We start from the raw sequence: 26,726 nt of genomic DNA on the forward strand, positions 1-26,726 counted from the left end.
TTTCCGCTGCTATTTTCTGATAAAGCCTTAACGTTTGAACACGTGGCGGTAGCACGCCAGTAATTCTCTTGAATATTGTTCAGGATCCTCACATATTTAAAGAGAGAATTATTGGGGTGTTACAATTATTACACATCGCGCTACACCGCCTTCATCTCTGTCCTCCCGCCACCCTAAATCCAAAAAGCTCCTACATCTTTGACTACTATTAGCTGACGTTTGATATAAAGATGAACTTAAAAAGATCGACCCAAAGGCATGCCTAAATTAAATTGTCATCAACAATATCATTAGCTAAATCATAAAAAACAAAAAAAAATAGCTAAAGAACTGAACTGAAATTAAGCTGAATAAAACAGACCATAAATGACTAAATTAAACGAAGTACTTAGGGCCTATTTTGTTCAGCTTAATTTTAGTTTAGTTTATTTTCAGTCTAATTCTTAATTTCTTCTCTCATAAACAACTCATTTCAGTTCAGTTCAGCCCCAATCATTTCTGTTCGGTTTAGTTGTTTTCAGTAAATCAGAACGGGCCCTTAAAAAGTGTAATATGTCAATTATTAAGGGACGGAGGGATTTTGCTATGAGATTGATAATGTCCGATTTGAAACGGTTTTGAACACCTATACTTAGGGGTGAGCATAGGACAGGTACCCGTACCGTTGGTAATAATGGTTTGAGTACCCGATAACCAATATCACTAAAAGTGATATCCATAGATCAAATTGATAAGTCCGGGTACGACCTAGGGGTGTAAATGGACCAAGCCGATAAATAAACTACTCTGGTTCAAGCTCAGTTGAAGCTCGTTCATGTTCGTTTATTTGATAAATAAGCCGAACTTGAACAAATTTTGAAGCTATTTTAATAAATGAGTTTGAACATGAAAATAGATATGTTCGTTCATATAATTTCATGAACAACTCGTTTATCTATGTTTGCGAGCTACTCCTTTATTTATATTCATAATTTTTTTTTATTTTTTCACAATTCTTAATTTAATTATGAAGTTTTTTAATAATTAAGATTTAATTCTAAGGTTTATGAATATAATTTAATTATTATGCTAATTTAAAGATTTTCAAATGTCAAAAGTACAAAGCTCATTAGAGAACCTTGTTTATTACTAAGCTCGTTCATGAAACACTTGTTTATCAACTCGTTTAATAAACAAGTCTTTCACGAACCGTTCGCGAACATATAATAATCTAAATGAGCTGAGTTTCAACAAATTTTTGAGCTCGTTTGAAAGCTTGGGATCGTGCTCGGACTCGCCTAAATTAAATGAACCTGAACATGAACAAGGTAGTACTCGGTTCGGCTCGACTCATTTACACCCTTAGGTACGGGATACCCGGATTTTCGGATCGGTTATCGGGTACCCAATAAGGTTTTTAAAGGTGATAATTAAACTTAAAAAATTAGTTATTATGATATTTTTTTTAACACTAATTAACAACAATATCACATGATCTTGATCAATTTATTAATAATATTACTAATCATTGATATTATATAGTGATTATGAAGTAAAGTAAGAATTTAAATATTGAAAAAATGGATTGAAGTATAAACAAAAAAACAAACAATTGCTTATTGGATCGGAACGAATAACCATTAATTTTAAAATAATACCCAAAAACGATACTCGATATTAAATTATTGGAATGGATACCCTAATCGTTATGATTATTGGATCGAATATCTTAATTTTCGAAATGATAACGGAACGGGTTTTCAGTTTTTCGGTAAACTGCTCTACTCATAGGACCATTAGGACATACGAATTACGGAGTAACTCCATATTTTAATTTTTGGTTTACCCTCTATCGAGTTAAGTATACAAATGGTGATCAAGTTTTTGTTTTTTTCACCCTTTGGTGATCAAGTTTTTTATTTCACCCTTTGGTGATTGAGTTAGAAAAACCGAGCACTTAACTCACCGGAACACCTTTTAACCTGTTTTGAACTCAGCAAAAAAAAAAAAAAAAAAAAAAAACTTAGTCACCCAACATAAACTTAATCACTTTCCCAAAAACATAATCACTTATCAATATTAAATCCTGAAATGAGTTTCAAAGCTGAATATATAATACTAGCTGTTGGGATAAATTACAAAAGTATAAATCAAGAGTATGTTTCCACACCCCACCAAATCGAACAAGTGCCATTGGGATCATCTCCATCTAAAACATTCAATTAAAAACTCAATACTATTGTTTAACATCAACACATATTGAAAATAAAACAACTTCCATATAATTTACAAACAAATTAACACATAAATACACTTTACTTGACATTAAATACTAAATTCTTTCAATTAAGTACAATTACTCTGTTTCACACTACTCCTTCCAATTACACTAAAGTCAAGATACCCACCCAATTTAACCAAGCATTAGCAAATCAAGAGTCTTACAATAATAATCTAAAGGTAAAAATACGAAATTTTATCATCAAACACCAAATTCGACCCTAAATTCAGGAAGAATTCCACAATTTTTGACAAAATTTAAACCCTACTTTTTTCGATTTTAAAGACGACACAACGATTGAGGCAATTATGAATAACTTAACCAAAGAGATCAAGTACAAATTTACCTTTCAAATTGCCGAACTCCTTTAATCAAGCTTTCCAAAAGAGCAAATCACCATTATTCATTAAGAGTGAAGTTTGAAGAACTAGTAAAGAAAATTAAAAAAAAAAGGAAACGTGGGGAAGGGGAAGAAGTGCTCTCCCGTTTGGGCCTCATAAAAAGAGCTCGCGGGTTGATGAATCATTACCCTGATGATATACCCTAAAAAGAATTCTTCTATCTCGCACAACACAATGAGGCGAAGAGAAAAAAAAATACGGAAATTTTGGGAAAAGTTCATAAGAGGCGTCATTTTCACAAATTTGACGTGCCTCGTGTGAATAAAAAAAATTAAATACCTGTTTTTTTTCCTATTGGTTAACCACAAGTAACTAAGTTTTTAACCCATATCTGACAAGTGATTAAGCTTTTGCTTCCTTTTTATTTTTTTTTGCAGAATTACCCCTCTAATCACCAAATGGTGAAAAAAAAAAAAAAACATAATCACCAAACAGTGAAAAAATATAAAACATAATCACCAACGTTATGCTTAACTCACCCTCTATCTTATTTTCACCCGTTTGGTTGTGCTTGTGCCGCTGCAACTCCTTCTCCTGTCAGTCCTCCATTGAAGCGGCTTTTAAGCTTTCTCTACTACACTGAAGCAGGTCAAGCAGCTTCAGAGGTAAGCCGTTTCTTTCTTTGTTACCTCTCGTGTGATTGAAGAGGGTAACACATACCCTTATCCTCCTCAATCAAAAAATTTCTATTTCTCTCCTTCATTTTCTCTCTACTTGCTATCTACACTACTAGCTATCATTGTTGCAGTTGTTTGTAATTTTTTTTTAGCTTTTAACTATTTTTTTTTTTCATTTATATACGTTGATTTTATTTGCTTTTGGTTGAAAATTTGTCATCAAAAACCATTTTGTGAGTAAATTATGCTATTGTTGGAACTTTTGTGTATATAATTGTTCAATATTATTGATAATATTGTTGATTATATTCGGGGGTTAGTTGATACATTGTTTTTGTTCAATTTTGTATATTGCATTAATGCCTACCAGGTGTTTGATGAAATGCTCAATAGAGTTTGAGTGCTCTTTTCAGTTTTTATCCCGTCTTCCTCCCTTTTCATTCTATCTCGCAAATACTTTCCTTAATTTATTGATTCAATAATTGTGATTCAGGGTAAATTTTTGGCACATTCAGACATGGGTATTAGTTACTTTTCAATACCTTTTGCATGATTAGTTGTTAGCTAATAGTGATCATCGATTTAGTATTATAGCTAACTTGTTTTTATGGTATTTTAATAATTGTATGTAACTCAATCAAGTTAAACAAAAACTTTTGCATGCCCCCGATTTACAATAATTTTATTGTACATCGAACATTTTTACGAAAAGTGACCCTTTTTTCTTAAAAAAATTTCCCTTTTTTTTTGTACAAAAGTGACCCTTTTTTTTGTACAAAAATGACCCATATTTTTACAAAAATGACCTTTTTTTCACAAAAGTGATCCTTTATGTTCACAAGAGTGACCCCTTTTTTTCACAAAAGTGCCCTTTTTTTTTTCACAGAAGTGACCTTTTTTTCCACAAAAATGACCCTTTTTCACAAAAACAGAGTATCAAAATCAACAAAAATAAACATAAAATTAACAATAGTCATGAAAAATAATACAATCACTCAAACATAACATCAAAAAAATAAAATAATAAAAGAATTAATTAAGAGTTCTGACATTATCATTGATATAGTGAACTTTATCAATTCATCTCGTAGGTCGTAACCCGAAATCAACCCAGAAAAGTAGTGAAGAAACAAAACCTAGTTATTGTAGTTTCTATCATTTCTCACAATTGATATAGAATTAAAGGGAAAAACAATTGAATTGATTTTGAGTTATATAGATTGATGTATATTGGGAATCGAGTGGGATGAGAGAGAAAGTGGAAAGAATTATGAAATTTTCATTAAAATTTGATAAAGAGAAGATTTTAGAGTAGTGCAAAGGAGTGATTTTTTTAGTAGAGGAAGATGGTCGATGTCGTCAAGTATCAGTTTTTTTATTAGGTGCTATATACTTGAAGAGGAAGATGGATCTTGAAAGAGGAAGGAAGAAGAAGTAAAAGTAGTAAGTCTCTGGCCATTCAATAATTTACTGTAAACCGAACTTTTTGTAAAGTTTGTTGCATTTTCTAGGGATTCCTTTCTATTAGGTAAACCAAATAAATGAAAAGGTAATAGTTAAATGATTCCTTTCCCCCCTCTTATTTGTTTCCTTTCCACTCCATTTCCATTATCCGAACCAAACACCCCCTTAATCTATCTAAGGTTCTTCTAAGGCGGATTGTTGAACTATTGGTTTAATTACTGAACTTAGTAAGGAGTATAACGATCAAATTCGTTGCTTGAAATTTGCTCTTCATATTATTAAGCTAGAAGAAATTAACGTGATTTTTGGAGCATATTTTGATAATTGAGTCATATTTGGTTGATTATGTGTTGCAGAATTTTGTTTATATAACCCATTAATAGTTTAATGTTAGGTTGGAACTATGAAAATTGACCTTTCAATAGAAGATAAAATTTAATGTATACAACTATGTAAGGTTAGTAGAATGAAAGGTTCACTTTAGGCTGGTTATTTGTTAGTATTTGTAGAAGATAAAATTTAATGTATATAACGTTTGATGGAAAATTTCAAATGTCACCATTACTTAAAAATGGAGGAGTTTTCGTATTTGTTAGTTACTTTGTATGTCTTTTCTTTTTCAGTTGTATGTCCTAAGTTTGGTTCTTTTATCTTTTCTAGGCTTGCAATCAGTGATCAATGGCCAAACGATTTAACAGGAGTCAAGGTACTCATCGTTACACTATACGTTCTATGTATACTTTTCTTAGGTTGTATACACTATACGTTCTTTTGTATACTTTTCTTAGGTTGTATAATGTTTATTGGAAATCTGGTTTGTAATTTCAGAAAATTGAATTTGTTGACATTTCTTGTATAGTGTATACCCTATGAAAGGCTAAAGAGAAGTGCAGGTGGGTTCTGATTTATTTTGAGTGGTTTCTCAGGTCGTAGACCTTTTACCAAGCTCAAGAGTTCTGGAACAATTAGTAAGAAGAGTCGTCAAGCCGAACCCATTGATGTTAGAAACAAATATCCTGGTTCCCAAGGTTAGAACTGCTTACTTTGTTTCTGTTATGGAGAATTGTATTTTTCTTGATATGGAATCAAATGTGTGTTTCAACCATTGCTCAAACTGCCTCCATTATGTGATGAACTTTCCAGCCTTTTATCCCCATGATACTTCAGCTTCGTTTGGTTTGACGGAAAACATTTTCCACAGAAATTGGAAAATTATTTCATAGAAACATTTATTTAGAGAAAAAAAACAATTGTAAATTAGTTTTCTTTGTTTGGTTTATTACGAGAAAAAGGAAGATGGTTTCCAAGAAAATGTTTCCCCTCCAAACAAACACTTTCTCATGTTGCTTACAACTATTTGTGCTTGTTAATCAATTTTGAATCAGATGATAGATACAAGAAGCATGTGAAGACTACAACTTTTGAAGATGATGTAGAAGAGGATGTAGAGGAAGAAAATGAATACAATGAAGAAGAGGAGGAAGATGAAGATGAAGATGAAGATGGAGATGAAGAGGATGAGGAGGAGGAAATAGAGCCTCCAAGTGAGCCTTCTGTTTTTGATAATCTACTAAAGAAACTAGATACAACTAGCAATTCACGTGCTGAGGTGCATCAGAAAAGGTAATTGATTTTATTTTTGTATGGCCAGTAGTCTCCATTTTGTACTTATTATGGAAAGCTGTTTGTATATGCTTTTATTTTCAACAGTACAATGCTGGTTGACTGTTGTTTGCTGTTTCAACTTTTTAGAGCTGGTTAATTTCTACCCTGCATTAGTGATTTAGTGGTACATTGGGCTGACAGTTTGGACAACTACCTTTACATGTTATATTTTGGAGTAGTATTTCATTACATGAGTTGTATGTTTAATATTTCATTGGGCAGACAATTCTGAATATCATCCCCTTTTTATGCCGTTCTACGAAATTACTCCTGCTTTGAAATAATGGTTACACTTCACTTTTAAATAGAACCATTGGAAAAGTAGGAGGGAGAAGTGAAAAAACTGTAATATTGTAAGAAAAGAATAATAGATTAATGTATAGTAGTGGTAGAAAAAGAGCAATAAGCTAATAAAAGTTGGCCAAACGTTTAGAAAGAAGTAATAATAAAATGTGAGCCATATATCCCAAAATATAAAAAGTGAAAATTTAACAACTACTTCCTCTGTTCTTTTATAGTTGACACGTTTTGACTTTTGACACTATTTATGGACTCTACTTTGACTGATTTTGTGATTTATAGTGATGATAAAACATAGTCATATGGGCTCTTTTTAGAATTGTCTCATTGTCTATTTTCATAAAACCAACTTTTTATAAATTTTACTTGCTATAATTAGATATATAAATTGTTTAACTTATGGGTTGGTAAACGTGATAAAAAAGTGTCAACTAAAAACGAACGGGAGAAGTATTTTAAAAGTAATTAAAGGCAAAGTTTAACTATTATCTCGAAGTGGCAGTATATGTAAGCCTACAGAGGCTCTTGTAAAAAGTTAAAATCACCTTACTACTTGTTGACCAAGGTGAGAAAGGGGGGGGGGGGAATGAAGAATTTTGTTATCATGATATTTATAAGAAAATATTTGGATGTTATATTGATATGATGTAAAGAAAGACAAATTATGAAGGGAGGTGATTCTGAAGAAGAGAAGGGGGGTTGTATGAAGAATTTTTTTTTATCTTGATATTTATAAGAAAACAATTTTGATTTTATTATATTGATGTATTAGTGCTTCAATATCATGTAGAGGAAGAAAAAGTATAAAGGGAGGTGATTCTGAAGATGAGAGAGATGACGAGGACGATGAAGAGGATGATTTCAATGGTAACTTGTTCTCAATTTGTTTTGTATACTTCTTTTAGTAATCATTAATGCTTATTTTTGTTGTTTACTAGTTCATGTTGATGATCAAAAGAGTGGTGGTGCTCAATGGCAGGGCCTTTGAAATTTTGAAAACAATGTTTCAACCTGTCTTAACTGGTTAGGAATTGAGTCATGTGCGTTTGAACATTATCAGAGAATTAGATATTGTTCATAATTAGATTTCCTTAGGTTATTGGTGGTATGAGGGTGCAACAATGAGTTAAGACTTAAGAATAGCTAAGATGAATATTGTGGTCAATGCTGGATTAGAAGTCCTTTTAACTGTAAAGGAGTTGCTTGGAATGACATACTAAATACCAAATGGAGGATTATGCCTTTTTGTCATTCTACTTTGATTTTGTAGAACATGCCTTCTTGTCTCTCAAGATGCTGGTAAAACCATAAAAGTTCATGTTGCCATAGGTGGGGTTGGATAAGGATTTTTATGAAAGAAGTTTTGAACTCATGACTTAATTGACTAACATCAAGTCTCCAATGTATCATCTCTGCCTGTTGATAAATTTATTTGGAAGGGCTAAAGTTTCTCTTAAGGTGGGATCTTTTGTGTGGACTTCGATGTTGGGTATAATTAACACTAATGATATGCACCAAAGAAGGCCAAGGTTGGCTATATTGCCGGATGTGTGCATGCTGTGCTGTGCATAAAGTGAGTCTTGCTCATGTAAGATGGCAATGAAAATGGAGGAGTAAATCTGGGTTTCAGTAATTTGGTGTTCAAGAACAACTCTTAGTGTTGAACATGACTCTTATTGTTTCCTGCTAGAGTTTGACCCCCTTTTTGCTACTACTGATTTAAGTATGTAAAATCTCCAATGGAATGCATGGGATGCTCTAGCTTCAATCGACAATCCTTGGAAGCCCAGGTCTTTGTCTCTTTTGTACCCCCTGGTCAATGGTTGGTAAACAACTAACAAGTGCCTGATTGGCTTTGTGGAGGAACCCTGGACAGTTGGACTCTAGAGCATCCTTTGCTAGATTCTGATATCACACTAGTGTCTTATTGTCTCTTGGAAGGCATTGTGTTTGTGAAATTGCTATTACAAGGTGTGGATTGGCTGTTTTGAATATTGGATTTTTTACTTTTGTTTATTCTTTTCTGCTTCTGTTTTTGTCTTGGAGTACAGTTCGTAGCACTAATCAGTTGGTTTTTTCCCATGCTTGCTTGTTCTCTTGCTTTTAGGCTCTGATGATAACATTGACAGAAATAGTGGGAAGGGTGATGCCATTACATCCAGTGATGATGAGCTTACTGACTTAACAGTAGATGATGATTTCTCAGATGCAGAGAATGGATTAGGAGAAGACATTGCCGAGGGTCTTTCTAGTTCATCTCAAAGCCAAAGGTGATATACATACTTTAAAAATCATTACAAATTAACAGTGTATGTACAAAACTTTTACAAAACTTCTCTTTTATTTTATATAAATACTAATTTATAGTTATATGAACAAGTTAGTGAGAAGTTTTTGTTATTGCTTTATATTTTAGAACTGGCAAGTAATAGTACTCTGGTTTCCTAAGAGAAAACTAATAATTCATTGATATTTTAAGAGGCAAATAAGATAGAAAAGTTTGTTAATTGGTCAGATTATATTATGGAGGAATATTTCAAAGTTGTTTCTGTTCGGTTGTAGATTAGTGTGGAAAATTCTATTCTTTTTCTTAACATGTAATACTTGGTGAATGCAATTCTGGAATCTTCGTATATGAAGCTTGTTGAGATGTTGAAGCTGTTGAAGTGGAAGATAAATCTAAATCAAAATGGCATTCTCTTCTTTTTACAACAGAAATTTCATGCTGTTTTCTAATTTTTATTTTGACCTTGGCATTATGTCTACTCCTAGTCAGAATTGTTTGAAGTGGAAAGGCTTGAATAGAAATGTGTGATAATTGCCATTGAGTGTTGCAGGTCGAATAGATTTGAAATTGGAGTGAGTTTATATTGTTTTGTGATGCTTTAGTGTTGATATATTTCTCTGGGGGTTATTCTTGCAGTAATTTTGGTATTCATATAACCCACAAATTGTCAACGGAAGACATTGAAAAATTGTTAACGAGGAAATGGAAGTATAAATGGAATATGCCTGCTTTAGAATCAAGCAATTGTATATGGATGGGCACTGGAGATAGTTTACAGAAGGTACCTGCTCATCCTCTTATCAATATCTTTTGTGCGCCAACTTTGATGTGGAAATGTTGCTGGTTGATCTAAATAACCTACTAAAATCCACGTCCTTACCCTTTTACACTGTCTCATGTTTTATGGCTGAATAGCCAGATTGGGGAAAAGCAATTAGGGGTCAATTTCATATTTGTAAAATAAAAATGAAAATGGCTCAGACGGCATATAAGTAAAACAAAACGGCTTGGGCGGTAAAAGGGTAGTGTACTAGTGTGGCTTTTACAGAGCCATTTTTGTTTTACTTATACTCCGTGATAGTCAAAGTGATGCACTTAAAAAAAGAACAAAGGGATAATATCTTTAATTCTTGGAAGACACTTCTTTACTGATCATTCTGGATCTATGCTCTTCCCTCTTGTTTTCTTGAAAACGAAATTAGTCGCAGTTATAACATATTTACAGTTAAAAGAGCATAAGATGGTAACTCATTCAAAAGTATAAGTGTGTTCAGCAGGTTTTTGGACCTTAACATTGATTTGCGAAATGTTTTAGGATTCCGTTGCCACTGCCCCTTTTGGCGTCAAATTAAAGCTGTACAAGCACTGGTTGGAGGTCTACAACAAATCTGGGGGCATTGATTTTCAGTCTTCAAAGCAAAGAATGTTTTTCTCTCTTTGTAAGTGAATCCTATATGATGCACAAATTTAATCTTTCATCCCTTTGTACAAATATGTGATTTATTGTTGGTCAGGAAGGCATCTTTTTTTGTTTTTTTTTTTGGCTGGGGGGAGGGGGTTGTAGTTGTTGTGCTGAGATGACTCTACTGTAAATGTTATTACTGTGGGGTGTATAATATAAATTAATTATGCCCTCCCACCTCCCAAAAAAAAAAAGGTGTAAAGATTAGATTCGAAAGATGTCATTTGTTACTTTTCGTTTGTTAAATGCATGATTTAGGTGTGCCTAAAGCAGTAAGATGCAAATCCAGAGGATGATTTTCTCTAGGGAGCTTCAAGGTACTTCTGTGTAAGAGGCATGTCCAGGTGCCTATTAAAGTAGTAATGGTGGTGTGTTTCCACCCCCCCTAAAAATACAACAATTAATAATTCCGGTGTTAATTTAGATATGGTATGGTAGGTAATACGGATATTATTGAGATTTTCCAAATAAGGTGTTCCAAAATGACAAACAGTATATTATTGCAGATAGTAGCTTTTTGATTAGCCAAGGCACACTGCTTCACCTCTCATGTATTCCTTGGATTAAGGGACCCATATTGACTCTGTGCACCTCATGCCTTTTAAAACAATCATAAAAAATTATGACACCAGAAAGGAAAATGTCTCCGATGTATTTAACTGGTACATAAAGTTATGAACCTCATGAAGTGCCCAACTAGTATCAAGCTCAAAGCAGGGCTGACTGAATATTTGAATCAAAGAAAAAAAATGTTTGTATTTACTTTACGATTGGATGAAAGTTATAAGCCAGACCATTGGAGACCACTGATTTTAATTATTGACTGTGTTTCTGTAGAAAAGGCTTGTCCATCTTTGTGTAGCAATCTCTGCTCCTTAATTTTATGTGTGAACATTATTGGTTTTGCAGCTCTTAGCCCTTTGGACTGCTGTCAATGCATTTCTTAAACATCTCAAAAAGATATTTAGTTGGGATTTGTGACTAAAACATGTGTCATTCGGTGTTTGAATGGTATCTTATTTTCTTGGGTTAAGCTTCACAATTTTATAAGAATAGTTTACTCCATTATTTTTGTTGGTTATACTGTTTTCATTTGTTTTCTTGTTAATTATATATTTTTTTTCTAATTTTATTTAACTTTTGTCCTCAACTTATTACCCCACCGAAAGTCGCTTTCTTTCTTTCTTTTTTTTATACCATCCCCACCTCTGTTTCTTTCTTACTATTACTTTCACAAACCCCACACTTGCCTTTTGTCTTTCCTACCCTCCTTGGATTTCATTGCTAGTTTGCTACAATAACTTTTATTGTTAGTAACGAAAAAAAACCGATTCATTTTTTCTTCTTCTATGCATGAGCACATGATAGAAGCAGTGAAGCACATGTGGACCTTAGTGATAATTATGTCAACTCTTTTCATGAAATTCATCCCTTGAAGATATATTTTCATCATTTTTCTCCAATTTTCCATTGTTGCTTTGAAATATTCTTGACTCTCTCTATTATTTATTCCTGTAAATGATAAAAAAAGATGTTTGGAATGCTTATAGCTTAAGTTTCTTCCTACTAGTTTATCAGAATGGTAGTATGTTACCTTACATAGTTATTTACTTGCTGCATAATGTGCTTGTTTTCTAGGCAATAGCTATAGAGATATACTCCACCATCACAAGAAACCCTTCTATCAAAAGGGATTAGATGAAGACTCAAGTACCATGGATGCATATATCATGCATTCGGTAAGTGATCCTCTCAAGTCTTCATTTATTGACTATGAATATCATTCTTGTTTTTATAAGAATATTTTTGACACAAAATTCTGTGACATTGTGTTTCTGCTTGTGCCCTTTTCTGTTCAGCTTAATCATGTTTTCAAAACAAAGGATATTATCTCTAAAAATGATGCGAAATTATCCAAGAATCAGGAAACTGCTAGAGAGGAAGTAATAACTAGTGATAGTTTCCTTGATCAAGGCTTCACTCGGCCAAAAGTAAGTATTTGCATTCTTAACCTTTACTTTCTATATTCAGCCAATTTATCAATAATTCACTATTGAATGAAGAACTACTGACCGTGATGTTGAGCAAAGTTTACTGTAGGTGTAAATCTGAGTTTACTGACCTAGATCAGTTTCCTATTTGCATGGGAACTATTGTGATTGCTTTTTTTTAGTTGCCTGTATTGGAGTGTTTTTTATTTTTTTTTAATCTATTTTTTTATAATTAAAATAACTTCTTTTAATCTTCTTTGACTTGGTCTTATATGAGCCTTCCTTTTATGTCTGAAGTGACAATTATTATGATTTTTTAGAATGTGTATATGTTTATTTGAATATATGCAGAATGAGGCAAAAAAAAAAAAAAAATGTTAAGAAAAAGAACAAGATTGACCACAGCTCTATATCTTGAAGATTATGTCTGGAACTATTAAGCTTCTTAGTTTCATTTGTAGCAGATGGAAAATTGACTATGTACCTGCAATCTATGATTTATATTTATCTGTGTTTTAGATGTGTTCTGTAGCCGAAATAGGCAAGAAGGAGCTTCTTGGTACATCAACATAATCTAGAAGCTTTCAGTATTAATAGTACTAACAGCCTTTAGCTGAACTCTTGACAACTGAAATTTCTCTTATGCAATCTTTGCTTTAAAATTTTATTCTTGATCTCTTAAACTGTGGGATCATCATGTTTCTTTTTCAAATTTTCTTTTTCTTTATTAGTAATTATATATCATTTTTTTTTTCCTGACTTCTGCTATTCTTAATCTGCTTATTTTAGGTGCTGATACTGCTGCCTCTAGCAAGCATTGCTCTTCGTTTCGTGAGGAGACTTATACAATTGACGCCTTCAGCACATAAGGTTTCAGATTTTACTTTAGTATACTCGTATGTTAAATTGGGCTGAGGTTTTGCTGATCTTATGTTACTATAATATGGGCACAAAAGTAGTACACTAATATATATGTTCATACACATGTAATGCAATTGTTAGAGGTATAGTCAATTATCTGCTGGGGGTGTGAAGGGAGGATAAGCTGCAGAATAGGCACTGCTCAAGATGTGACAAAACCTAGAATAGCAGATGCTCACTGATTTCGAGTTGCTCCGAGATGTTATTTCAAGAGTTTGTACCCTCATAATAATTGGATTTCCTTACCAAGCAGTTGATCAAATAACCAACTAACAAGAAGTTTTTCAAGGTCACCATCTTCTTCTTGGAAGCTTCACTATTAAATAAGCACATGTTTCTTTTGCAACTAATCGAATAGAATGGTCACAGAATTTCACACAAATTTTTACAGTAGCAAATGGGCTAGTTATGAGAAGCTGTCTCGTTAACTTCGTATAAATTTTATCATTTAGCAACATCATCATCATCCTTAGCTTTTCAAAGACCTTTAAATTTCAAAGTACTTAAGGGAAAAATCAAAGAGACTTGTCTGATATTCCAGAGATTTGATACAAAATCCTGTTTGTATCCTTCAATATTTTATATGATGATTAAATGAATAATATGGAACTAGAAAAGTTTGTTAGACAGTAATGACACGAGAGGTACGCAAGTGGGCCATGAGCTATGCATGTAAATTATTTTCAATATTTAGCATGAACCTGTCCCATGTGCCGGCCTGCTTTTCTTCTAACTACTTTACCAAAAATATAACATTTATTAAGGGAGCCCAGTGGGATGACCCGACACATTGGTTAGGTCGTGCATGGGCTTTATGGAGGACCAGCATGAGCCCGGTATGACATTACTAATTCTTGGCCCGTTCTAGGCACGAACGACTTGAGCACAAGGCACGGTGATATGGTACATGGGCCTACATGGCACAACCCGTGCCCACCTTTATTGACCTGCTTTCCTTTTACCCACTTTCATAATTTCTATGCCTCCCCTTATGGTTCAGTATAGGAAGTATTTAAAGTTCTTTTAAGTAAAAATTATGAAAGTTGATATTTTGTAAATATGCATAGAGACCAACCCAACGATATTTACATATTAACATTTATAGTGTTTTGTATCTTAGTAAGAAAATATCATGAATAGAGCAAAATAAATATTGTTTTGATTAATTAATTGTTAGAGAATGGAGGAAGTATTAGTTGGCTATGCTAAATTGCTAACTCTAGGCTAGGGTCTAGAATTTGATTTTTCTAGTTGGCTATGCTATGTGTTTGTAAAAAACACAGAAGTTAACTATAATGATCTCTGAGAGATTTTCTTTCCATTGTTAGGTCAATGTGGAGTATATGGATCGGTTCAACAAGGACTTTGGAGCTGATGAAGAAGATGATGATGATATTGAGGCTAAGGATTCAAAGCTCAAGAAGCCTTCAAAACCTTCTGACTATCAGTCACTTTTTGGTGCTAATAATAATGACCATTTTATGGTTGGGATAAAGTTTACTAGGTATTTTGATCTTGTTATTATCTCTTTGATTGTCTTAATTCTATGGTAGAATCTCCATTCTCCAAGTTCAATTTTAGAATCTATAAGGCTGCAAAAGTAACCAAAACATGTGCAGAGGGTGCACAGAATGATAAAACAATTCTCTAAAATATAGGTGCTTTTTAGGTGTAATTTTTTTAAAAATTATTTTAATTATGTATTTATTTATTTATGTTTTGACTTTTGAACATGTCCTGCTGCCTTTTTATTGATTCTAAGTGCTCTAGATGTTACATCCTAGAGAGCTTGGGCTAGTGCTGTTTCCTTAGTTAATATATTAGTTGCTTTGTGAAGTAATATTGATTTCCTGTTTTGCACTGACTATATATGGTACTTTCAAGTTAGTGATCATCTCTAGACTTATTTTGTGGTTGATTTACAGCCTTAAATAGCTAAAACACCCCCAAATGCTTTCATAAAAACAAATTACCCATTTTTTCGCACCATAATATGATTTGGTGTAAACCCTTGAGTTTTAGTGGATTATAGCTTGAAAGGTTTATGTTAAATTACCATATGGATGGTTAAAGGCATTTCGTTCTACTTAAATATAGGGTTTAGAAAAAAATAATTATGGTAGTTATGATACAAAAAGATTATTAGTATCAGGTATTGCTCTAACTTTCATATCATTTTTGGTCCTATAGTTCTCTGCAGGCTCTAACTTCAAATTATTTTTGTTAGTTTTCTCTTCTGGATGACGTCAATAGAAGAATATATCACAGCCTCTCTTACTAACTTGAATGAATGTATGGACATGTAGATCTCTTTTGCCCAAAATGGAATGGGCAGGGTTATGAACTTATAATTAAGAATCTGATAATCAAGTCGATATCAGGAGTCTGGGTGGAAGGGGAGTTGCAGTGTCACGAAACAATATAAATATAACAATCTTGCTGGTGAATACCACAATGATAACAAGTGTATCTACAAAGACAAGTAACGGAAACAAAATTCCACTCTTTTAAATGCTGAACACGTTAAATAAGAACTACATTTCAATTATCTAAAGATATGCTAGTGTTTTGTTTTTAATGATCACTTAATTGTTTTTTCTTTTTGAAGTGACTTGTAATGCTGGTAGGTGTTTATAAGAGTGTATTTGTCCAAAAAAAAAACCCTTTTAAAAGCACTATTTTGCGAAAAAAAACCTTTTTGGTTAAGAAAAACAACCACGTTCATTTTTTTTTGCGAGAGGAAACCTATTTCCCTAGTTACCCTCTAATTAACTTAATTAGACTCTAATTTCTTCTCATTTCTTCTAACTAACCTCTAACCCACCAAATTACTAAATAATTAGATTTAATTAATATAGATAAAAAACCACCACCATCTCCCCTTTCCTCCTCCCTTTCCCTTTCCCTCTCCCCTTACTCCTCCCATGGCATCAACCCTCCCTCCCAACGAACCCGCTATCTGGATCCCTCCACCTCCGGCGACCTCCTCTACTGCCAGACGACCTTCCCTTTCCCCCTAATAACCGCCCGACAACCATCTCCTTAATTTTGGAAAACCCTAGAAGGGGTTTTTTAATTTTGTGCATCTTGCTTGCAATTGATGCTTGTTTTGGCTTTGTTTATGTATGTATGTGATGCTAGGGTGATTTAGAAGCAAAGTGCAATTGATTTGGACTTAATTTGAGCATGTTTGAGTAAATAAGGGCCAAAATTTTTAAGGGGGGTTGGTGGTCGGACAAGGGGGAAAGGGAGGGTCAATTGGCAGTGGAGGTAGTTGGGGTAGGTTGCCGGGGATCTGGACCACGGGTCCAGTTGAGGGGGTTGCTTTCAAGGTAGGAGGGAAGGGAGGAAGAAGGGAAAGGGGTGATTGGTTGGTGGTTGGGGTGGTGGTTATTTTTTTTATTTTTTTTATTTTTATGTATGAATTAAATCTAATTATTAAGTAATTGGGTGGGTTAGAGATTAATTAGAAGAAATGGGAGGAAATTAGAGTCTAATTAAGTTAATTAAAGGATAATTAAGGAAATGGGTTTCCTCTCGCAAAAAAAATAAAAATAAAGGTGGTGGTTTTTTTTAACCAAAAAGCTTTTAAAAGGTTTATTCGCAAAATGGTGCTTTTAAAAGGTTTTTTTTTTGACAAATTTCCTATTTTTTAACTTCATTTGTTATTTTATTTTATTTTATTTTATTTTATTGATATATTACTTGGGCTTGGAACCAGTCACTTGAATTTTGAAATTCCGTTAGAACCTGCCTTTTTTTTTTTTTTCATTCTATGCTTTTCAACCAGGCCAAATCGTCTTTTCCCAATTAAGAATCACTTGTAGCATTTTAAGGAAGTTTTTGCTGTAACTAAAACCATGAATATGTTTAGATGTAATGTTGGTTCAAATTGTTTATACTTTGGTTGGTTGAACCAATTAATTTCAGATTGCTGTTGATATATGATGAACAATAGCCATCATTTTACTGTGATAAAGAAATTTATGGTCTTCATTTAGAGGTTGTTAAGCAGAACACGCTACATATCTTCATATTTTTTGCTCGTGTCCCAAGGTTGATTTTAGTTTTCTAAGCTTAGCAAGTTTTCTTTCTTTGCCAGAAAAAGTATAAGGTTGTACAGTGACTTCTATTCTTCGGACATGATTGTTGCCTCACCTCTTGGATTGATTACTGTAAGCATATTCATCTCATGCAGTTTTAGTTCAAGTTTATATTTGGGTTGTCTAACACTCCAGCATGAAGGGTTTTAATCATGTTTTATCTTATTATAATGTATGAGTGAAGGACTGCAATTTTTGTTTGTCAGAAAATTGGGGAAGCTGAGGCAAATAAAGAAAAAGATGTTGACTATCTTTCTTCAATAGAGGTTATTTTTCAAATAAATTCTCAGTACTTTGATTCATTCTTCTAATAGTTATCCGGTGGTTGCCAAAAATAATATTTGGTGTTTGTCTTCATGGGCAGATTCTAGTCGTAGATCATGCTGATGTAATATCTATGCAGGTATATTGCCTTTGTTTGGTAACATGACAACACTTTCATCTCTCTCTCTCTCTCATTTTGTCATACATATATGCAGAACTGGTCCCATGTAAATACAGTTGTTGAACATCTGAATCTCCTGCCTTCTAAACAACATGGTGGTGATATCATGCGTATCAGACAATGGTAACCTAGCAATTATTGTTTTATACTGTTATTAATTTATCATCATATCTTTCTTATACCTTAATAGATGGTAATTTTATAAGCTCATAGTCAGAGTTGTTTAGTAGATGTCAAGTTTTATAGTATTATACTATTATATCTGCACTTGAGGATCTTTAATGAGCAAGAGTCTTTACCTATTGTGCAAATATTTAATTTTGCAATTGGGTTTCCTCCCATATTTAGGTACCTGGATGCACATGCACAGTTTTATCGACAAACAATTATATTAAGTTCTTATTTGAATCCAGGTAATGGTGTTTCTTCATCTCTCTAATTCTACTCTGGTATTTTATGTGCTATGTTAATCAGATATTTATGACCTTTTGAGCACTTATTTGATCTTGTTGGTAGCTTTTTGGAGTGAGGTGGGGGCCACAGTTGTATGATAGGTTGAGGTGGAGAGGACCTTGGTTTGGTTAGGCGGTTTGGGACTTAAAGTTGTAGGGAACTAGGGCTTGGGAAGGGTGGCGGTTTTTAGGCCTAGGGGTCAGTTGTTAAGACTCTTAAGAGACAGGGTTTTGGGTTCCAGATGGGGATGATGATAAATATCTATAGAATGGCCCTTAGGTAACGGAACCTTTATCCAATTTCATGGGTACAAATTGCTTAATTTTCCCCCTCATTAGGATCCTAACTCATCCATCATAGATTCTATGAAGGACGTCGCCATATGAAAAGCTGATAATTGAGCCCAGCCTTTCAAGGGTCATCACTCACCAAGTTGTTTTGAGTGTAGCCTATTGTTGTGTTGGCTTAGTAATCTTCTACGGAGTAGGTTGTAGGGTTTAAATTTTTTTTTTACTACGTGTATATTTATTGTATTTATTAATACTTTTTCTTATTATATTAAGCATATACACATTTGATTGTCTTTTATGTATGTGATATTGTGATGTCTGAATACCTATCAATTTCTGTGATGGTAATTTCTATTTATATGATATATTGCAGACATAAATGCTTTGTTCAATCGTCATTGCCTTAACTTTGAGGGAAAGGTAGAGTCATTTTTCTTGTAACCTTAGCTTAGCATCTTAATTTCCATCATGTTATATAAATCTTTATCTAAATCTAATCTAAAGGGTGCATATTTTTCATAGACACCTGATCTAATGTGATCCTTCCTTCTCCAGCTAAGGTTGTCTTGTGAACACAAAGGTGTGTTGCCGAAAGTTATCCTGCAAGTGAGTCAGGTGTGTTTCTCTAACTTAAAGGCTCCAGGCTCTGTCCTGGCTCTGTTCAATATGGATTCAAAATTTTGTCTAAAGCCACTTCTTGGACGTGCCAATATTACATCCAAGAATGCTTATTATTGAATGATGGGATAAGTTTTTTGAATTTCTTATACGATGATAAAATATTAATTCAATCAAGAAAAACTTGTCAACCATGCGTCCATGCCCTCTGTATCAGATTATAAGACATTGTAATCACTTTTTCACTTGTTAAGAACATGGTACTATTTAATTAAAGACAGATTAGTTTTGTATTTATAAAAATTGCATGGACTGTTTAAAATAATCTATAACCTGATGCTTTTTAAATAATCGGTTCATGTAGCCGACCCCATTCCACTTATGGGATTAAGGCTTTGATTAATTAATTGATTGATTTGTATTGAAACAGAAAATTCTAGATAAAATTTGGTATTGAAGGATTAAGTGATATTAGAGGATAATGAATGTAACGTGTCTCAGTCATTTCCACACATGTCTAAGTTGTGTCAGTGTTAGACTCTTACCAAAGACCTTATGGCTACCAAAGACCTTATGGCTATGTCATATGTACCATTTGCACTCTTATATGAGGACTCCAAAGGGTTTATCTTGTGTTTCTATCAAAGTTTGAGGCTTTGAGTAATGAAAATGGGATATATTTTCTTAATAAGTGGGTGTTTTTTTTTCTTTTTTTTTTTCCCTCTCTTAAATTAAGATAGGGTTTATTGAATTATGCGAATATGAAGCTATTTTAGATACATTAAATAATTGTCTATAGTTTGGTTTTCTTAGGTACCTTGTATGTGTGTGCATTTTGAATTGAACCTATGGTTCTTCATTGACATGTGGTGCTTTATGGATTGGCTTTTTGGGTTAAAGGGGGAGCTTTGGCTGTGCCTTGCTTCTTGAATTGTCCTTATCCAGGTGAAATGGGTTGGTTTTGAGATGACCGAAGAGAATTAATCTTCAGAAATGATTGGAGGACCGTATAATCCATTTTATGTGGTAGAGGTTATTTGGAATCTCATGATGTTTGCGATCTCTTTATGGTCCTGTATCATCCAGTATTCCAGTGCTTACCAATATTTTTTCTTTAGGATGTCTATCTGTGATTGGAATGCTTTCTTGTAATTCTCTTATTTTTAACTATGGTTTCCCACTTCATATATTTATATTTCTTTTTCCTATTGATCCTTCTTTTTGTAATTCTCTTCCTTGTAATTGTGCCATTTTTACACCGAAGATCTCAAAATGATCTTCTAGTTCCGGGGAGAATTCCAATTTTCTTGGTGAAGCACCTAGCGTTACATCATTCCAATTTTAGGCTAAAACCTCTGGGGAGGAAAAAGTCTACGAGAGCGTAAAGGGCACGTAGGCGGTGAATCGGGTTGAAAGTGAAAGTCGCCAAAAACTGATTTATGTGCTCTTCCCTGCCATGCAATCCTGACCCGACCTGATTGACTCAACCCGAATGACCTGACCCGTAACCCGAAAGTTGACCCGAAATCATTGACCTGAAAATGACCCAAACCCGAACTAACCCGAACCCGACCCGAAATAGAGTTGACCCGAACATGACCAACCAGATGACCTGAATTGACCCGACCTGAATGAGCTGACCCGAAATTGACCCAAAACCCGAACTTGACACGACTTGAAATGACCCGAAACCCGAAGTGACCCGACCCGATTTTAACCCAAATTGATTGACCCTAATCGACCCGACTCGTAGTGACCCAACCCGAATTGACTCGAATCCTAAGAGAATAGGGTGAAATAGTGAATTACTTAGTTTGGGGCTTCTTTATTTCCTACGTAATAGGTACTCATGATTTTTTTTATTATTTTTTTTAATGATTTTACTTTATTTTTTCAACTATTTTTTTTAAGTAAATTTATCTTAATGAGCTGACACAAACCCGACCCGAATAGACCCGACCCAAATTGACTCGATCCGAATTTGACCCGACCCAAAATTGACCCGAACATTGATCTTAAAAATTGACCCGACCCGAACAGTCCTGACCCGAACTTGACCTAATCCGAACTTGACCCGACTCGAACTTAACCTGAAGTGCTGACCCGATTTTGACCTGAAAGCCGAATCAACCCGACTCGACCCGAACCCGACCCAAACATTTGTTGACCCGAACTTGACCCGACCTGAATCCTACCTGAATGACCTGTTTGCCAGGTCTACTCTTCCCAGTATTATAGTTGACCCTCTCTTACAAGTTGTTGCAATTCACCTTGTTTCAGGTTGCTCCCACTGTGTACATGATCATAATTTTTTCTTAAACTCCCTGAGCCTGATTTTGTTGCATGTCTAAGGGAGATATCTTTATTTCAATTTAACCAACACGAAGTCATTGTTTACTACCTTTTGCTTGGGATGCTGTGATGTGGGCTTAACCGTCATCACACTCATATATGAATTTATCCTTACTTAATGTAAATATCATGCCTTCATGCATTAGGATTGTCAGATTGTTTTGCAGGTCATGACCATTCCTTTAGTATTACATAACTCACTGATATTTTTTAAGCATCTACCATCATCACAATTTTTTTTTATTTTTTTGTTTTGTAGGTTTATGAGCGCTTTGATACTGATTCCATAGTGGAAGCTGACGATGCTCGTTTAAATTACTTTATCAATAAGGTTTGAACATTTGCGATGCATTATTTTTAGCTCTATCAAGTGAGAAAAAAAGATCATATGAAAAATAATGATGTGTTGTCAATATTATATTAAAGTGGAAGCCACTACAGCAGGTTTCCCTCTTAAACATATCAATGATTTTAATTAATGATTGCATCACAGATGTAAACAAGGATCTTATTGGTTGTTAATCAATTGACCCTGCATTGGATTCAGATCTTAGTTTAATTATGAAAACCGAGCATGGCTCAGTTATTAACTAATACCTTCATGTGATGGGTGTTATTGTACTGTTATATAAATCAGGAAAGGGGGTTTATTGGTGAGTTTAGCTTATGAGATAATACTTATTTGTTGGAAGTAGAAGCACTATGCTTAACAGGATGCGAGGATATTCTTATTGTTGCATGCACCAGGTATTGGTGAATTGTGATACTGAGTGAATAGTACACCACAGTTGATGTGAAAATAGTTGACAAAAATGAGGGCATAGATAGTGAGGGTAGAGGCTTGGGCTTGGGTGGAGGTGGTCCAGAGTACTATGATACAGGGCGGGACGAGAACACGGAAAATTTAAAAATGTAAAAACCTGGTACGGCAAAAAAAAAATCTAAAAATTCAGAATTTTAAATCCATACATAAGTGATTACTACATATTCAAAGGCACTTTAAAGTTTTGACAAACATGTAAATAAACAAAGAACATCAATCTTCAGCAAGCAACTCGTATTCCAACTCAGGCTCGTCAAGACTTCACCCTTTTTTTTTTTTTGCGAAATACTTACTCTGGTTTTTTTTTTTCCCCCGCATAAGCTGTTTGTGTAGTTGGCCCTGATATTTGATGTATTATGGCATCTAGCATTTAAGTAAATTTATGGAGGATGCTGGTAAAAATTTTAAGTATCTATATTAATTTTACATGGCAGGAAGTAGTTCTGTCTTTTTCATTTTCTTATTGTACTATTCAAGTTTAATTCGAGTTTCATCTTATTCTTGCAGATATTTCCGAAGATAAAAAATTCCATTCAGGTATATTGACTCTTGTTTTGTATCTAGATTCTTATTCTATTTTTTTTTTTTCATTATGCAATGACATGTACAGAAGTTAACAAATTATGCACTTGATCAACATGTATCTAGATTCTTATTCTATTTTTTTTCATTATGTTGATCAAGTGCATAATTTGTTAACTTCTGTACATGTCATTGCATGAGTGACTAGTCAATTTACCTTAATTCTTTCGTCAAAAATATTTTACAGGGTGGAATTATGCTATTTATAAGCTCTTACTTTGAATTTGTTCGCATCCGGAATTTCTTGAAGACACAAAATGCATCTTTCTGCCTGTTGGGCGAGTAAGTTCTTAATAAATATATAGTTGCCTGTAACAATTGACTGTCTTTGGATATTGAGTCTTTGCAACATGAATCATGATCTAGAGATGCATTGAGAGTTTTATTAACAATATTTTATGGTGGTGGTTAGGTATACAAAACAAAGTGATATATCTCGTGCAAGAAATTGGTTCATTAAGGGACAGCGAAAGATCATGCTCTACACTGAGAGAGCCCACTTTTACCATCGTTACAAGGTAAATTCTGTTTGTTTAGGGATTGAGTGTGCAATACTAGATTTATTAGAAAACACTATTAGGAAGATCACTATCACATGCTGAACTTAGCATAAGAAAACAATATACTAAGAGGGATGAAGTATCTTAGCATACTCATACTTTTCAATGTGGGATCAAAATATGTTACTCTAACAATAGTTTCCTTACTTTCCCCATACTGATATATCTGCTGAACCTTTGATTTGTAGATCCGGGGCATCCAGAATCTAATTATCTATTCTCTTCCAGAGAGGAAAGAGTTTTACCCTGAGGTAAGTGTATCTTCAATAGATTGGAAGTTTCCTATTGATTTTAGGGGTTAATTTTTTGAAAAACAGTTTTGTATGTTTTGCTCTATAACCCTGACTCCGAATACAAAATAGAAACCTCCCTGAGTCCATGGTATTCATCCGGTATTATTTTCAGGTTCTCAATATGCTTGAAGAAGGATCCCATAACATGACTTGTACAGTACTTTTTTCGCGTTTTGATCAGCTACGGGTAAGCATCTTGCATTCTTGCCACCTCTTTGTATTCAAATTATGCAGAGGATTTACTTATACCAGTTTGTAGAATGCCATATTGCTTATCGGAAAACAAGTAAAAACAAGTAATATTACTTATTGGATTTGACATATGAGTTCCCAATCAAGTATACAATGAATATCATTTTGGAAGTGTCCAAGATCTTAACCAATAATATTTTACCAGTACTTTTTGTTTTTTTTCAATAACCTGAAGCAATATTAAGTTTCTCTTCACAGGAAAATTAGAAAATCTTAATCAGCTATATTTTCACAATCTTAATCAAACAATATTGTCACGAAGTCTGAAGACTGAACTCACTAGAGCAAATCTGATTCTTCATGTACTGTAAAAAACTAATTTTCCATTAATATCTAACTAGTCAAACCCTGTATATTTTTGGCAAAATCCTGGTCACTGGGTGTCACTAGGGCTAATCAGTAGTTATGAGCTGTGCTTTTGCGGGGCTGTTCTCTGTCATTCTTGTGTTTGATTCTCACTCTGCTGCCTATTCATAATCTGATCGACTTTATGTGATTTCTTGTTTAGCTGGAGAGAATTGTTGGAAGTGCTGCAGCAAAGAAGATGGCATCATCCGAGAAGGGCCTCTTTATCTTCAAATGAGAGCGCTTGCTGCTTGGCTTTATGAATTATAGCTGTTGAGCTGAGATTTGCACCTTGAGTATCAACATAGTTGGTGCACTAATTTTTGACATGAGAATGATCGTCCTTTAAACCATAGGATATGTTTGGTGAAATAGAAAGGTTTCTTTTTCACAGAATTGTATCTGTCTGTATGTTAGAGCTACTAGCACATTATCTGGTTGTTATCGGTATGTAGGCAAGATTGCCAGAAAGATCTTCATGAAAGGAAAATTTGGTACCAATATTTTGCTATCAGAAAATGAAATTTGGGGTGCATTTTATCATCGGGCCCCATTTCTTGCTTAATGAAGGAACATCTTTGCGTCTTTTTTCCTGCACAAAAAGCATAGAGAATTCTTTTCCTGGGGAATAAGTCAAGTAGAACTCAGTAGCCACAAAACCCCTCAGTAGCCACAAAACCCCTTTAAAATAAAAAGAGGACGAATTTTAATTTTATTCTAACCCCATTGTGTAAGGGTGTCATGATGCCAAAAGTTTCTAAGGGTAACATGTCTTGCAGTCTTGGCCTCTTGGGGTTATGCAAAATATCAATGGATTCGAGTATTCAACGCGCTTTCACTATCCACAGAGTATATTGATCACTCTCCTTGCCCCATTGTACATGCTTGCGTTTAGCATCTCGAGAACTTAATGCTGAAGGTAATAGATTGTCAAAAGAATACACATGGCAACCAAAATATAGTTTAACCAACGCATTGTTAAGTTCGTTGTTGAAGTGGCAACCGTTAAACCATCTATGTAAGCTTCCAAAGGAGGGAGGAAGGTAGGTATTGCACATTAAATTCTATAACAATCAGCATTTGTTAGCAAACAACATAGCTCATGTGTGCTTGGTCCTCATCAACCAGTGATATTAAGTGGACATTCTGGACAATAGGATCAAAGCAAGAATAGCATTGCAAATTAAACGAAGTCAAGGAGCCCTACTTTAAGAAAGTCCATGTTAATATTTGAGAATATCAAACAAGCAATTCATGTATATGAACACTGAAACCACTAAATATAAATAAAAGATTAATTCATGTACTCTCTCTGTTTTCTTTTATTTGTATCAGTTTGACCATTAATATCTTTACATGTTAATTATTAAAAATTATATTATGAAACTAGACATTATGATAAATCTAATGATATATTATATAATAACAATTATTTATTCTATAAAAGGTGAAAAAATTAAGTCAACTATGGTATGTGAATAGTGCAAAAATCAAAGTGATGCATTTAAAAAAAAACGGAGGGAGTATATGTTAAGCTCCTTTTTTTTCTTTGTTTTGTTTATATTTATCTATACACGTAGTCCCTATTTTGTCGCGCCACATCATTCGAATCCTTAACCTCTTATAACATATACTACGTATGACTATTTAACCATCTAAGCCAATATCAACTATATTATTTCTATGGAAAAAAAATCATATAAGTGCAACAAGGTTTAATTAAAAAAATTAAAAACTATATTTAAAGAATAACTCAATCTTGGTTTAACAATGACAATTGCAGTAGTGAAAAGCCTTTTGCAAAAATTGTCGATTGTACATCTATAATAGTAGGAACCCGGGGCAACACCCGGGTTCACTCACTAGTTTAATATGAATATTGTCACTAGGCCACAAAACCATTCATTATCAATTTAGTTATTTAATTTTGGTTTCATGATTCTAAAAGTCATGTACTCCCCGTTAGAAAAACCACATAATTATTTATATCTAATAAATAATATTTCAAGTTAAAGCCGAATAATAAACTACTTGTATTAAATAATGATACCGATCAAACTTTACTTAATCGCTTAAATTAATTATTCTACTATGTAGCTAAACAAGGTTTTGGAGTGAGAGTTTGAAATATAACAACACTTATTGAAACTAGGGTAGTCAAAGCGTGTGTTGTCTAGTGACTAATGTTGTCATGTAATTAAACCATAACCCCCATTAAATAGAAATTTTAAAATTTATTTTT

General features: G+C 33.7%; 1 protein-coding gene across 2 annotated transcripts; it reads left to right on the plus strand.

Moving 5' to 3' along the window:
* The first annotated feature begins 2,899 nt into the window (after positions 1–2,899).
* LOC110723147 (U3 small nucleolar RNA-associated protein 25-like) lies at positions 2,900–25,042 on the plus strand. Of its 2 annotated transcripts, XM_021902466.1 has the most exons (27): positions 2,900–3,266; positions 4,661–4,721; positions 5,403–5,448; positions 5,669–5,770; positions 6,128–6,365; positions 7,498–7,574; positions 8,815–8,977; positions 9,631–9,775; positions 10,310–10,433; positions 12,095–12,195; positions 12,316–12,447; positions 13,237–13,317; positions 14,697–14,872; positions 17,471–17,543; positions 17,678–17,737; positions 17,836–17,874; positions 17,951–18,039; positions 18,265–18,329; positions 19,033–19,079; positions 19,215–19,274; positions 21,889–21,960; positions 22,960–22,989; positions 23,222–23,316; positions 23,447–23,552; positions 23,783–23,845; positions 24,000–24,074; positions 24,648–25,042. In XM_021902466.1, the coding sequence occupies exons 3-27, from the start codon at positions 5,421–5,423 to the stop codon at positions 24,720–24,722; spliced, it is 2,316 nt and encodes a 771-aa protein (XP_021758158.1). In that variant the 5' UTR covers positions 2,900–3,266; positions 4,661–4,721; positions 5,403–5,420; the 3' UTR covers positions 24,723–25,042. The 2 variants fall into 2 exon arrangements, with proteins under 2 accessions (XP_021758158.1, XP_021758157.1); XM_021902465.1 differs by lacking the exon at positions 4,661–4,721.
* Positions 25,043–26,726: the final 1,684 nt, after the last annotated feature.

The sequence above is a fragment of the Chenopodium quinoa genome, unplaced genomic scaffold, assembly GCF_001683475.1.
Source record: "Chenopodium quinoa cultivar QQ74 unplaced genomic scaffold, ASM168347v1, whole genome shotgun sequence".
Taxonomy (NCBI): Eukaryota; Viridiplantae; Streptophyta; class Magnoliopsida; order Caryophyllales; family Amaranthaceae; genus Chenopodium; species Chenopodium quinoa.

Bases quoted from the DNA above. Each gene is read 5' to 3' on its own strand.
- LOC110723147 (XM_021902466.1), top strand. From the start codon at position 5,421: ATGGCCAAACGATTTAACAGGAGTCAAG. The intron at 14,873-17,470 runs GTATTTTGATCT...TTTCTTTGCCAG, and splicing joins GTTGGGATAAAGTTTACTAG to AAAAAGTATAAGGTTGTACA. The intron at 17,738-17,835 runs GTTATTTTTCAA...CTTCATGGGCAG, and splicing joins ACTATCTTTCTTCAATAGAG to ATTCTAGTCGTAGATCATGC.